We start from the raw sequence: 14,977 nt of genomic DNA on the forward strand, positions 1-14,977 counted from the left end.
CTCTAGTGACGGTATTTAAGCTTGGTGTTGACGGGTTAAGCTTGGCTGCTATCTTAGGACGACTGTTTCCGCTTTTAGTGTCGTTGACAGTTTGTTTCATCATGGTGAGGAGAGGGAAATTTTCTTGGAACGGGTTTTCTACTCGTGCCCTGTTAGGCTGGGGACCAATGGTTAAACTGGGCCTGGCTGGAGCTATCGAGTGTTTTGCAGAATCTTTCCTTTATGAGATAGCAGTTTTCTTGAGTCAGTTCGACGGGGCGGATGCTTTATCTGTGGTAATCATAATGTATCAGCTAACAATCATTTGGTGGGCCGTAGCGTATGGTATGGCCCGAGCATCAGCTACTCTCATTGGGATGGCTTTGGGAGAGGGAGACGCAAATAAAACACGATACTTTATGAAACTATCTCTTCTGAACTCAATTTTAGTATCCACAACGCTTGCTATCATTTGCTATTCCTTGAGAACTGAAGAAGTTCTGATGTTTTCCTCCGATGGTGACGTTAAGGATTTATTCTTGGCAACGATTTGGGTAGCTTGCCTGGGTATCCCCGTAAATAACGTGCAAGTATCTCTCAACGAAGGGATCCTCGTAGCTTTTGGTGCCCAGGAGTACACAGCATGGTCTATGAGTATAGTCTGTTATTTGATCGGACTACCAATAATTCTCATAACCATATTTCTATCAGACTTAAGGGTTTCTGGTATTTTCTTGGGGGCCATCGTAGTGGATGTTGTTATGATCGTGACGGCTTCGGTAAAGATTTGGACGGTTGACATCGACAAAGAAATTGCCAATTCTAAGGAGAGAGTGGATGGAGACAAAGGAAATTCTCGTGATTGCGTTGCCTGCAGAACTGAAACGTCAGCCAATGAAATCTACAATGACCCGACATGTTCTGTGAAGTATGATGCATATGAAAAGACTGTTCAAGCACAGGAGACTGCTACTAATAATGACGAAGCTAGTGATCCTAATGATGATATTTTGGAAGACTTGCTCGAGGAGGATCAGGGTAGAGATCCTAACGCTGATTTGAAGGAAATAAGAAACGTTTTACTAGCTTTTATTGCAGCTGTTTTATTCTGTGTGAGTTTAGCTGGGATTTCCTTGATCAGACAATAAACTGGGCTTTGTTCAAATGGCTTGAATGTTAAACCCCGGTTGCTGATGGTGAATTGAGATATTTCGATTGGGACGTATTATATTCGAAGGTATATGATTATTGGAGGTGATTTAGTTCTGAATCTGTACGTCAAATCTATTGAGGTGTCAGAACTTCCATTATTGTTATCGACGATGTTTCAATTTTTCAATACTGATGACAAATGACATGAAAAACTGGCTAAATTTGAAATATGTAATCGTAGATACAACTTTTTAATTGTACACAGTTTAAAGAGGAATTTTGAACCTAAAGATAATCAAATACAGTACAACCCTGATTTTCCGCGAATATGGTTGCCACAGAAAGTCAGCATTCCGAGAAATGATTCTATCCTGAAATCGAGTACTCAACCATTGATCCATACTTTTTTTGCTACAATGGGGTGCCGCTCCATCTTGCAGTTGCATTAACCAACAATTTTTGAAGGCTTTCTTCCTTTTTAGTGCTGGCACAAACTTCTTCTTCAGCATTTCAATATAATTAACCGTTTTGATAGTTTCTGCTTTCTCACTGTCGCCATCCTCAAAAAAGTAGGGCCCGTAGATACCCTGATAGCCTATCCCCATCCAAACTGTGACCTTTTCTCTTGTCATTGGAGATTCTACAGTAGCGTGGGGATTCTCATCAGCTCAGAATCTACAATTCTGTCTATTAACATGGCCACTGAATTTTGTAGGAAAATTTGTTGTGGCGTACCATAACAATAAACAAGCACCAGGGATGGAGCACGTGGGTGGAGAAGCCTGGGGACCTACAATTAATCCTGCAAGTTGCACGGTGAAACACAATCGTACACGTAATAGAGAAGGAACTAGGAAGTAAGATTCACGTACTCTACTTAGCTAGTTCGACACGCACTTATATTGTTATAATTTTGAACCTAAAGATAATCAAATACAGTAAAACCCCAATTTACTGCGGACTTTGGGAGAAAGGAAACAGCCGCGATAAATCAGGGTTTGCGGTAAATCGGGGTTTGGTTTGTTCACAATATGTATGTTAAGCCCTATTTGGGGGAAGAAAATGGCCGCGGTGAATCGGGGTTTGCGGTAAATCGGGGCGTTGTAAATCGGGGTTGTACTGTGTTCGATTATCTTTAGGTTCAAAATTCCTCTATAAACTGTGCACAATTAAAAAGTTGTATCTACGATTACATATAATCCTGGACCAGGCAAAAGTCCTGCTCACATTGGGACGTTCGCTAAGTTTCTCGATGTAATTCGACTTATATGACCCTAAATAACATAATTGACTCGGGTACACTTTTTCACCAGTGGGGCATTTCTCAGAATCACGCCCTTTTTGACCGCACCCAGATCGCGACCCCCACTATAAATTATCTCGGCTTCTGATTGAGATACAGACCTCAGCCATGAACCAAAATGTGCCTAAGATGCATGTTTATATTAGTGCTATGAAGATACTTAAGACCTAAGAGACTTAGTTTATGAGAAATCGCCAAAAATCCGATTTTACTATACTAGCAGTCTCGAGAGTAACAATTATCACACTTATTTCAAGATATCTCCGCTTCTGATTGGAGCTAAGCGCTCATCTTGGGCATTAAAATGGTCAGAATCATCATATTGAGTGGGGTAGAGCATGGTTTTAAAGTCTTCAGACTTCAGGTTGTTGAGTTATTAGGTCAGATCCCATTTTTACGCTCTCGCGAGTAGCGATTGATGCACTTATTTCAAGATATCTCAGCTTCTGATTGAAGTTTAGCGCTCATCTTGGGCATTGAAATGATCGGAATCATCAGATTGAGTGGGGTAGAGCATGGTTTCAAAGATTTCAGACTTCAGGTTGTTGAGTTATTAGGTCAGATCCCATTTTTACGCTCTCGCGAGTAGCGATTGATGCACTTATTTCAAGATATATCAGCTTCTGATTGGAGTTTTTAACGCTCATCTTGGGCAATGAATGGTCAGAATCATCAGATTGAGTGGGGTAGGAGCATGGTTTTAAAGTCTTCAGACTTCAGGTTGTGAGTTATTAGGTAGATCCATTTTTACGCTCTCGGAGGGATTCGATCATATTCAAATACATTCGTTCTGATTGACATGGCCATTATTTGGAGGCAAATGGTCGTGCGTATATTAAATGAACAAGACCATGGGTATCGAGCAGATAGGTGTGAGTAAGGCCTGGGGACCTACAATTAATCCTTGCAAGGATGGTTGAACCAATGTTAACCGTAATAGATGAGATAGGCAAGTAAGATCACGTACTGCACTTAGACTAGGTTCGACACATACTTGATTGGTAAATGTTTTGAACCTAAAGATAATCAAATTTGAGTAAACGCTCAATCACTTTGCGACCTTTGAGAAAGGATACGACTGATTTAAAATCAGTTTGCGAATCGGGGTGTGGATATAGGTTCACAATAGTATGTTAAAAGCAAAGTTGGGAAGAAAAGGCCGCGAATCGGGTTTTAGTCTTAATCGGGCGTTATTGTAAATCGGTTGTAACTATTTTTATCTTTAGGTACGCAAATTCTGCTAAAATTGTTAAGGCGAATTAATAGCGGAAAAGTTTCAGAATTCAGTATATGTCCTAAACTTTAGCAAATGTTTACGTCATTAAAAATTGAAACATCGGCCATTCAGGTGTCCTGATAACAACCCGAGTCAGGTAAAGTCATATGAACACAATGTAAGCCTCCCAGGCCACTTCAAATTGTCCCAAAACATAATTAACCGGTCGTAATCCCAATTAGTTGGAAGACTTGAACGTGTTCCCCAAGGCCCCAATTTACCTTACATCCCTAACTTTACCGGGTCGTTAGACCCATCATTGGTGAGTGATTAAATCAGGCCCGGAGCTATGCTAAGTTAAAGTCCATATTAAATCATGGAACTTTCCAGTATTAGCCACAATAATCTAAGATTTGAAACATTCTACCTATATTTGATCCCTGCCTTTTTAAGTCGGCGTTTCCTTTGTCATGATGTTTCGGCAACCCCGAACGGATGAATTGCAAATGTTACACATGGCACCATCCGGGCGTGCGCCACAAACTCTTAAAAGACACCCATTTGCAAACCCAATTACCACCATATAAGAAATGCCATTTGAGCCCAGATGTTAACCCTGTTACCTGAGTAGCCAATCTGAAAGCTTATACAGCCCTCCAGGAAAGTCGGTCCCAAAACTTAAAACGAAGTTTCGGATTTGAAAAGTGTTTACCAAACCAATATTTCCTGGAACCAGGGTCAATCCCACAGTTGCCCTTCCAGCACCAATCGCAGAAAGATTTCAAACACAATATAAGGCCTGGAAGTCTAAAATGGGAAATTCCTAAAAACTCCACTCTGAATCAGGAGTTTGACCCAGTAGCCCGATCGGACAGTTTACATTTCGGAGATTGTATTCAACCTTTCATCACGATTTTGGAACGTTGCCTGCATCAAGTACTGGAACTCAGCGTAAATGGGATTACCAATAACTCAACAACTTTAAAAGTTCCCCTTATCCATTTTACCGTATAATCTACCTTGACTTTTACCAATTGCTAGGTAATAACCCCAAAGCGAGTACTAATACGTCATCATTCTACCTCTCGGACCGTATGTATGAAAATATTTTTGCATTTTCTAAATAAGTTTTACCCTCACAATTCTTCCGCACTATACGCCTCTTACAATTTAGGTAACTCATCGTCCCAACTGGAACCGTAACTTATAACTTTTAAAAGTCGCCCCTATGCATTTGTATGGTCTATTCTACTAATCCAATGGTAGAATAAATCCCAAAAGTCATAGTTATTAGGTCATATCACCATTCTCCAAACCTTAACACAAGCCATGTTATAATGCATCGTCCACACCGTTTAGTTTTAAACCTTCTTTCGTTGTCACGGTATTATAATTTGAATTGTTTGTCGATGATATACATGGTGGCCCAAAATGTGGACTACCCACACGGCAACCTCTTAATAACTCACGTAATTCGTCTCCAAATTGCACCAAAATTTCAGAGATTATAGAAATTAGGTCAAACTTAGATTTCCTGAAAGTTTCGTAAGCCACGCCCAATTACAGTGGCGTGGCGTGACACTCCCTCTTTTTCACTATTGTCTTCATAAAATGATAACGCTTTAAGCTAAGAACTCAAAATTTTTTGCACACATTTGGCTTGCTAATTTAAAACCTTTCCCAAAGTTTCAAGTTCATTGATCAAAATTTGGCTGAGTTATGACCCATTTCAAAATCCATCGGATACGTGATCCGAGCACTCAGTCAGTGATCTCTGTACTCAATCAGTGATCTCGTTACCATCTGATCAAGAGTAAGGCGTTAACGTGTATTAATGAGGGTTCATTAGGCTTTACCAAACATACTGAGGAGATGACGACCTGATCATTATTGATTGGATACAGATAATGATTTTGCTAGACAGGAAAACACGAAGTTTTAGGATAAATCAATAAATGAAATCAACTAATCAAAATTCCCACACAAAGCAATTCAATAAGTCCCCCAGCTGCCATTAACCAAGTGACGAGATGTATAACTATTTGAATCCTTGCCATTTGACGTTAGTGTCACCTTTATCCAAGCTTTTTACTAGTACCCAAAAAGTCAACTTGAAATTAAGCCAAATACAATACTCGCTAAGAGCAACTAGTAATATTCAGCACTTCCTAAGTCATCGGAAGCATTTAGCAAGCTTTGACTTAAATTAGCAAAACCCTGGTTCAGACATAGTGAACTCCGTGCCTACTACCGCACGAGCTCAATAGAGCCATAAATCATGTGCCTAACCTACGGCACCCATTGTTTATTGTGTACCTGTCCGATAAGGACCTGGAAAGCCCATAAAATCTATCCAGAACTGCTACTCGTACTTGTAATCGGCAAACTCTCGTTATTCGCTTGGGCCGATTAATCATGGTCCAATCCGGACCCTACCTCCCTTAGACTACAACCCTCAGGTTATTGTCCCTTTCCTTGTTGAAAAACTCTGAACTGAATTGAAAAGCAAATGCTTCTAAGTAACTAGATTTCACTCGATGACCAACCCGTAACTTACAACCTTATAATTTCCTAACAGATAACCCCAACCAGACTGAAAAAGGCACGACCACTTACAACCAGTATCAAGGTATGACCCAAAATAATTAAGTTGAACAGCATCCCCCAGAAGGCTTAAGAACAGTCCCGTATACTCAATTCTCTCAGAGCCATGGAATCCTGGACCGGGTGTTGGTCAAATAAGAGGCTATCCGAAGGAAACCGTAGGTTGACCAGCTTAATTAAGTGACCGGTAGCTAATCCCCCCCTGGCAAGTGAGACCTGGTTCATCTAACCAGCATTCCAGGCTATGAAACCCTGGGCCCTTAGTCAACCGTTATGAAGATAAAGGACGCTGAAAGGCGGAGAAATTCCCATTCTTTGGTGATAAAAGAACGAAGGTTAAACTTAAACATAACAGGGAAGAGTGCGAGCAGCTCAAGGGATTTTTAGTACAACAAATGTAAACGAGCAAGTACTAATGAACTGGGACTCATGCACTAAACTGCAGTGACATTACACCTGACTTAGTGTATGTGTTTCAGTGTAGATGTCTATTTGTTAACTTGTATATACTAACTGTCTGACAATGAAACTTTACCATTTTACTTGTTCATGATATATATAATATTATAGTCTATAACAGTCGAGAATTTTCTAAAAGCGCCCCTGACACTGACGGATGAAATCTACCTGATTCGATGTGTTTTCGAACGCTGATTCCGAATCACCCTACATGACATATACATATAGATATCGGCGAAAAACTGTCTCGATCACGTGATATGACCATATAAGGAAGTTGGTCTAATTTCTCGTTAGGGGTAGGGTTTCTGCAAATGCTTAAATAAGGGATTGGGTTAGGGTTAGGGTTGGGATCAGATTAGAGGGTTAGTCATTCAGATTTCAGAGCCACCTAGAGGAAGTGTTAAAAAAAGTTACGTGACAGTCGAGTGTAGAGTGATTAATCGTCATACGCCAAATCTTTAGACCAGTACTCACTACTCGGTTACTAGTCGTTTGTGATTTTAGGTCAAGAACAGTCATCAAAATGAGTTAATAACAAGGTAGAATTCCCACTTCCCAGTTATTTATAAGCTTTCGTTCAGAAAATAATTCGGGACCTTCAAAGGGGGGTAAGAAGAAGAAGGTATCAAAAGCGTTCCATAATACAAAATGTGCATCAACCTCTTTCCTCTGCTGAGCAGGTTCTTACTATTTAAGTAAACAAAATATGTACCTCAGCTTACCTCCCTAGTCCCTACGAGAATCCACATCTACTAGTGAGATATAAGTTGCGTGAAAATAAGTTGCGCGCGCGTTAAATTTAAATTTATATTATATATCAGATGTGCCAAGGTAAATAGGACAAAACGAGTTTTATAGCAATAAATGCAGCGCGCGTTACGTTCAATACTATATCTTCGACTTTGCCTACAAAAGCGATCTCAGTTGTACCTCATTCAATTTTAAATTATTCAACTATTTTGTCACACAACTACACTGAAGTTCGACATTCTTTATTATCACCGTATAACACCTACCAATATATCAACAGAAGGAACATCCCGGTTTGATCTTTCTGAACTATGCATCTTATATCTTTATATCGTTATAAGGTTATAGTATTGATATCTATTTATTACCTATTGTTACCTTTTTATCTGTGCTAGTTAATCAGGTTTTTGGGTGGTTACCCTGCTGTGGGCCGTTCTTATAACTTAACTAAACCTGGCTTATGCAGGTCTAGTTTACCCATATGTAGTTTATCTATATATAGTGATTATATACGTACCAATATAACATCTCTCTTACCGTACCAAGCTATTATGACATAGTTCACAAGGTAGATTCATAATAAACAAGTAGATAATTGTAATTGTATAATAGTTTTAAAGCTTCAATAACTGACGACAAAGATTATATTAACCTGGTTAAATCCGAAGAAAATGTAGTAAATCTCAAGATGACATTTGTTGATAACATCCGACATCGGCAACACACACTGATAAGGATCGTAACACAGAACCTGAAATGTGTGGCTACATTAACATTTAACAGTTAGTTACATCTAAGTAGACATGTTTAATTAGACATAGTATACACATTCTATAGGCATCATTTTATTAATTAGCTATGTAAGCTTGACCAGACTACACAGTATTTGTGTATATTTCTTATTATATTATGAACTGTCAGGAGTTATGCAACTACCGCTCAGTCTCCGTCACGTGTCACGTGATCAATAATCGGGTATATTTCTTATTATGGGGGCGTTTCATTGGTTCATTAGCGATAATACGGTAATTAAACTGTTAAACAAATCTTTGTAGCTGTGTTAACAGTTGTAATTAGTATAATTAGTATTGTCCATCAAATCGTTTAACTTGGCTTGCGACTCTTTGTAAATACATGCAGTCAAATGGTTTATGTGGGAGTTGTTTGATTTCTTGAAGAAGACATAAATTTTTTGTATTTCTAGCAAAATTTGCTTAGCACTTAGCAGTGATTTTGTGTTCTCTTCGAAAGAGAAATTTATCAAAGTGCATACTGAACTCTGAAGAATATGCTGCCTTTTGGTAAGAGAGCATTGAGCGGTAAAACATATCATATTGCGTTATCACGTAATATAAGTTATCACTGAGGGGGAAGGGTTTTGAAACTATTACGCTATTTCTACAGAATAGTTACGTATAAAGGTGATTACGGTGAGGGCAGGACGTCTAAACATAATTACATAATGATTACATAATATGTGAATGGCCCCCTAAATGATTCTGATACAAGATATTTCCCTTTATTTTCGATGATTTGATTCAATTTTCATTTGTCTCCTTATAGTTCCTTAAAGTTGTCTAATCGTCCGATATGATCATTGATCAAGTTACTCCATCATTGCCACGGTCTCTTTAATCATAACCGATTTGATTGATGACTATTTGACGGCCGCACTAAATTTTGACAATTCGGATTTGTGAACTTTATTCATAAATATGATCAAGTTGATTTCACTTGGATTCCTAGTGAGTAGTGTATCTGAGACTACGGACGATTCTACGGTGAAATTTTCGGGCTTCTTGTGTAAAAAGAAATCAGTTATCTATAAGATTATCTAACAAATTATCTTATCACTTAATTATTTAATTAATTAATTACCTCCGGATCCTCCTCCAACTCCTCGTTTTCAATACAGGGAATAACGTCAACTCCCTTCAAGCATGAGAAATGGCGACCTGTCATATTTAAACGGTTTTAGATAATTTTTGATTTGAGAATCAGGAAAGAGCACAATGAAGGAACCCTTCAATAGTACAATCAATGAGTAAAGACGTGAATGTGGTCCATATAAGGTAATGTTGTCATGGTAATATGGTCCATATAAGGTAATGTTGTCATGGTAATATGGTCCATATAACTATATAAGGTAATGTTGTCATGGTTATATGGTCCATATAAGGTAATGTTGTCATGGTAATATGGTCCATATAAGGTAATGTTGTCATGGTAATATGGTCCATATAAGGTAATGTTGTCATGGTAATATGGTCCATATAAGGTAATGTTGTCATGGTAATATGGTCCATATAACTATATAAGGTAATGTTGTCATGGTTATATGGTCCATATAAGGTAATGTTGTCATGGTAATATGGTCCATATAACTATATAAGGTAATGTTGTCATGGTTATATGGTCCATATAAGATAATGTTGTCATGGTAATATGGTCCATATAAGGTAATGTTGTCATGGTAATATGGTCCATATAGGGTAATGTTGTCATGGTAATATGGTTCATATAAGGTAATGTTGTCATGGTAATATGGTCCATATAAGGTAATGTTGTCATGGTGATATGGTCCATATAAGGTAATGTTGTCATGGTAATATGGTCCATATAAGGTAATGTTGTCATGGTGATATGGTCCATATAAGGTAATGTTGTCATGGTAATATGGTCCATATAACTATATAAGGTAATGTTGTCATGGTTATATGGTCCATATAAGATAATGTTGTCATGGTAATATGGTCCATATAAGATAATGTTGTCATGGTAATATGGTCCATATAGGGTAATGTTGTCATGGTAATATGGTTCATATAAGGTAATGTTGTCATGGTAATATGGTCCATATAAGGTAATGTTGTCATGGTGATATGGTCCATATAAGGTAATGTTGTCATGGTAATATGGTCCATATAACTATATAAGGTAATGTTGTCATGGTTATATGGTCCATATAAGATAATGTTGTCATGGTAATATGGTCCATATAAGGTAATGTTGTCATGGTAATATGGTCCATATAGGGTAATGTTGTCATGGTAATATGGTTCATATAAGGTAATGTTGTCATGGTAATATGGTCCATATAAGGTAATGTTGTCATGGTGATATGGTCCATATAAGGTAATGTTGTCATGGTAATATGGTCCATATAAGGTAATGTTGTCATGGTGATATGGTCCATATAAGGTAATGTTGTCATGGTAATATGGTCCATATAAGGTAATGTTGTCATGGTAATATGGTCCATATAAGGTAATGTTGTCATGGTAATATGGTCCATATAAGGTAATGTTGTCATGGTAATATGGTCCATATAAGGTAATAATAATAATAGGATTATGGCCACATAGCCATCTCGACAGAACTTGAAACACATGAACTGCACTCTTCGCTATTGCAGATCACACAATATTTTCAAAAAGAAAAATGTTCCTATCCGGAACATGTTATGATTAATTATTTTTAGTGTTATGATTAATTATTTTTAGAACATGTAGTTCTGATATTAACAATCAAGAAACATTGATTCCTCGGTATTTAGCAATCAATGGGTTATTAGACATGAAATGTGCATATGAATCATGCTCACATGTATTTATTTTTGACATCAAGGTTTCGCTGAGATCCCAGAAGTGACCCTTTGACGATGCTCCACTCGCTATCAGTTCATTTTTATAACATTGAAGTCGAGCTTTGAATGCGTCTACTGAACTGGCTTCTTTAACCGAACTTGGTACTTTGTTCCAGTAATTGGCAACACGGTTACTGAGGACCTGATTTCCTCTTTTATCTTTTAGGATCTTGGTAATGTTGTCATGGTAATATGGTCCATATAAGGTAATGTTGTCATGGTAATATAGTCCATATAAGATAATGTTGTCATGGTAATATGGTCCTTATAAGGTAATGTTGTCATGGTAATATGGTCCATATAAGGTAATGTTGTCATGGTAATATGGTCCATATAAGGTAATGTTGTCATGGTAATATGGTCCATATAGGGTAATGTTGTCATGGTAATATGGTTCATATAAGGTAATGTTGTCATGGTAATATGGTCCATATAAGGTAATGTTGTCATGGTGATATGGTCCATATAAGGTAATGTTGTCATGGTAATATGGTCCATATAAGGTAATGTTGTCATGGTGATATGGTCCATATAAGGTAATGTTGTCATGGTAATATGGTCCATATAAGGTAATGTTGTCATGGTAATATGGTCCATATAAGGTAATGTTGCTATTGCAGATCACACAATATTTTCAAAAAGAAAAATGTTCCTATCCGGAACATGTTATGATTAATTATTTTTAGTGTTATGATTAATTATTTTTAGAACATGTAGTTCTGATATTAACAATCAAGAAACATTGATTCCTCGGTATTTAGCAATCAATGGGTTATTAGACATGAAATGTGCATATGAATCATGCTCACATGTATTTATTTTTGACATCAAGGTTTCGCTGAGATCCCAGAAGTGACCCTTTGACGATGCTCCACTCGCTATCAGTTCATTTTTATAACATTGAAGTCGAGCTTTGAATGCGTCTACTGAACTGGCTTCTTTAACCGAACTTGGTACTTTGTTCCAGTAATTGGCAACACGGTTACTGAGGACCTGATTTCTTCTTTTATCTTTTAGGATCTTGGTAATGTTGTCATGGTAATATGGTCCATATAAGGTAATGTTGTCATGGTAATATAGTCCATATAAGATAATGTTGTCATGGTAATATGGTCCTTATAAGGTAATGTTGTCATGGTAATATGGTCCATATAAGGTAATATTGTCATGGTAATATGGTCCATATAAGGTAATGTTGTCATGGTAATATGGTCCATATAGGGTAATGTTGTCATGGTAATATGGTTCATATAAGGTAATGTTGTCATGGTAATATGGTCCATATAAGGTAATGTTGTCATGGTGATATGGTCCATATAAGGTAATGTTGTCATGGTAATATGGTCCATATAAGGTAATGTTGTCATGGTGATATGGTCCATATAAGGTAATGTTGTCATGGTAATATGGTCCATATAAGGTAATGTTGTCATGGTAATATGGTCCATATAAGGTAATGTTGTCATGGTAATATGGTCCATATAACTATATAAGGTAATGTTGTCATGGTTATATGGTCCATATAAGATAATGTTGTCATGGTAATATGGTCCATATAAGGTAATGTTGTCATGGTAATATGGTCCATATAGGGTAATGTTGTCATGGTAATATGGTTCATATAAGGTAATGTTGTCATGGTAATATGGTCCATATAAGGTAATGTTGTCATGGTGATATGGTCCATATAAGGTAATGTTGTCATGGTAATATGGTCCATATAACTATATAAGGTAATGTTGTCATGGTTATATGGTCCATATAAGATAATGTTGTCATGGTAATATGGTCCATATAAGGTAATGTTGTCATGGTAATATGGTCCATATAGGGTAATGTTGTCATGGTAATATGGTTCATATAAGGTAATGTTGTCATGGTAATATGGTCCATATAAGGTAATGTTGTCATGGTGATATGGTCCATATAAGGTAATGTTGTCATGGTAATATGGTCCATATAAGGTAATGTTGTCATGGTGATATGGTCCATATAAGGTAATGTTGTCATGGTAATATGGTCCATATAAGGTAATGTTGTCATGGTAATATGGTCCATATAAGGTAATGTTGTCATGGTAATATGGTCCATATAAGGTAATGTTGTCATGGTAATATGGTCCATATAAGGTAATAATAATAATAGGATTATGGCCACATAGCCATCTCGACAGAACTTGAAACACATGAACTGCACTCTTCGCTATTGCAGATCACACAATATTTTCAAAAAGAAAAATGTTCCTATCCGGAACATGTTATGATTAATTATTTTTAGTGTTATGATTAATTATTTTTAGAACATGTAGTTCTGATATTAACAATCAAGAAACATTGATTCCTCGGTATTTAGCAATCAATGGGGTATTAGACATGAAATGTGCATATGAATCATGCTCACATGTATTTATTTTTGACATCAAGGTTTCGCTGAGATCCCAGAAGTGACCCTTTGACGATGCTCCACTCGCTATCAGTTCATTTTTATAACATTGAAGTCGAGCTTTGAATGCGTCTACTGAACTGGCTTCTTTAACCGAACTTGGTACTTTGTTCCAGTAATTGGCAACACGGTTACTGAGGACCTGATTTCCTCTTTTATCTTTTAGGATCTTGGTAATGTTGTCATGGTAATATGGTCCATATAAGGTAATGTTGTCATGGTAATATAGTCCATATAAGATAATGTTGTCATGGTAATATGGTCCTTATAAGGTAATGTTGTCATGGTAATATGGTCCATATAAGGTAATGTTGTCATGGTAATATGGTCCATATAAGGTAATGTTGTCATGGTAATATGGTCCATATAGGGTAATGTTGTCATGGTAATATGGTTCATATAAGGTAATGTTGTCATGGTAATATGGTCCATATAAGGTAATGTTGTCATGGTGATATGGTCCATATAAGGTAATGTTGTCATGGTAATATGGTCCATATAAGGTAATGTTGTCATGGTGATATGGTCCATATAAGGTAATGTTGTCATGGTAATATGGTCCATATAAGGTAATGTTGTCATGGTAATATGGTCCATATAAGGTAATGTTGTCATGGTAATATGGTCCATATAAGGTAATGTTGTCATGGTAATATGGTCCATATAAGGTAATAATAATAATAGGATTATGGCCACATAGCCATCTCGACAAAACTTGAAACCCAGCTGCACTCTACGCTATTTTTTTTTTTTAATCTAGACACTTATTTTACTTCGGTGTATTCCAACAGCCACATTGTTACACAAGTGCAACCAGCCAATTACAGGAAGCCGAAGGATCTTTTTGGCCAGTGACGGTTAAGGTAGTGTGTACCATACTTTCTTCGTCCGAGACTTTGCTGCAATGTGCAGCTCCTCATTTAACCCTCACACCCGATTTCTCGAGTATTCGGCTGAGTAGACCGGGGGGCTGCATAGACCACTCATGATCCTTAGCTGAACGTCGACGACGCTCACCCCACGACCAGGCAGTCAGTGGGTTTCGAACTCGCAACCTAACGATTGTAAGACAGGCGTTCTAACCAACTGCGCTACCTGGCCGTTAAAAAAATTATTGCAGTTCGCACAATATTTTCAAAAAGAAAAATGTTCCTATCCGGAACATGTTATGATTAATTATTTTTAGTGTTATGATTAATTATTTTTAGAACATGTAGTTCTGAATTTAACAATCAAGAAACATTGATTCCTCGGTATTTAGCAATCAATGGGTTATTAGACATGAAATGTGCATATGAATCATGCTCACATGTATTTATTTTTGACATCAAGGTTTCGCTGAGATCCCAGAAGTGACCCTTTGACGATGCTCCACTCGCTATCAGTTCATTTTTATAACATTGAAGTCGAGCTTTGAATGCAT

General features: G+C 37.3%; 1 protein-coding gene across 2 annotated transcripts in view; it reads right to left on the reverse strand.

Moving 5' to 3' along the window:
- Positions 1–14,977, reverse strand: part of LOC134822265 (uncharacterized) — a 39,330-nt gene that overhangs the window by 8,527 nt on the left and 15,826 nt on the right. For both annotated transcript variants that reach the window (XM_063833172.1, XM_063833171.1), the window contains exons 9-10: positions 9,345–9,421; positions 8,119–8,217 (exon numbers count right to left, since the gene is read on the reverse strand). In XM_063833172.1, coding sequence (XP_063689242.1) covers positions 8,119–8,217; positions 9,345–9,421 — 176 coding nt within the window. The remainder of the gene's footprint in view (positions 1–8,118; positions 8,218–9,344; positions 9,422–14,977) is intronic.

The sequence above is a fragment of the Bolinopsis microptera genome, chromosome 10 (genome assembly GCF_026151205.1).
Source record: "Bolinopsis microptera isolate Bmic1 chromosome 10, MBARI_Bmic_1.0, whole genome shotgun sequence".
NCBI classification, from domain to species: domain Eukaryota; kingdom Metazoa; phylum Ctenophora; class Tentaculata; order Lobata; family Bolinopsidae; genus Bolinopsis; species Bolinopsis microptera.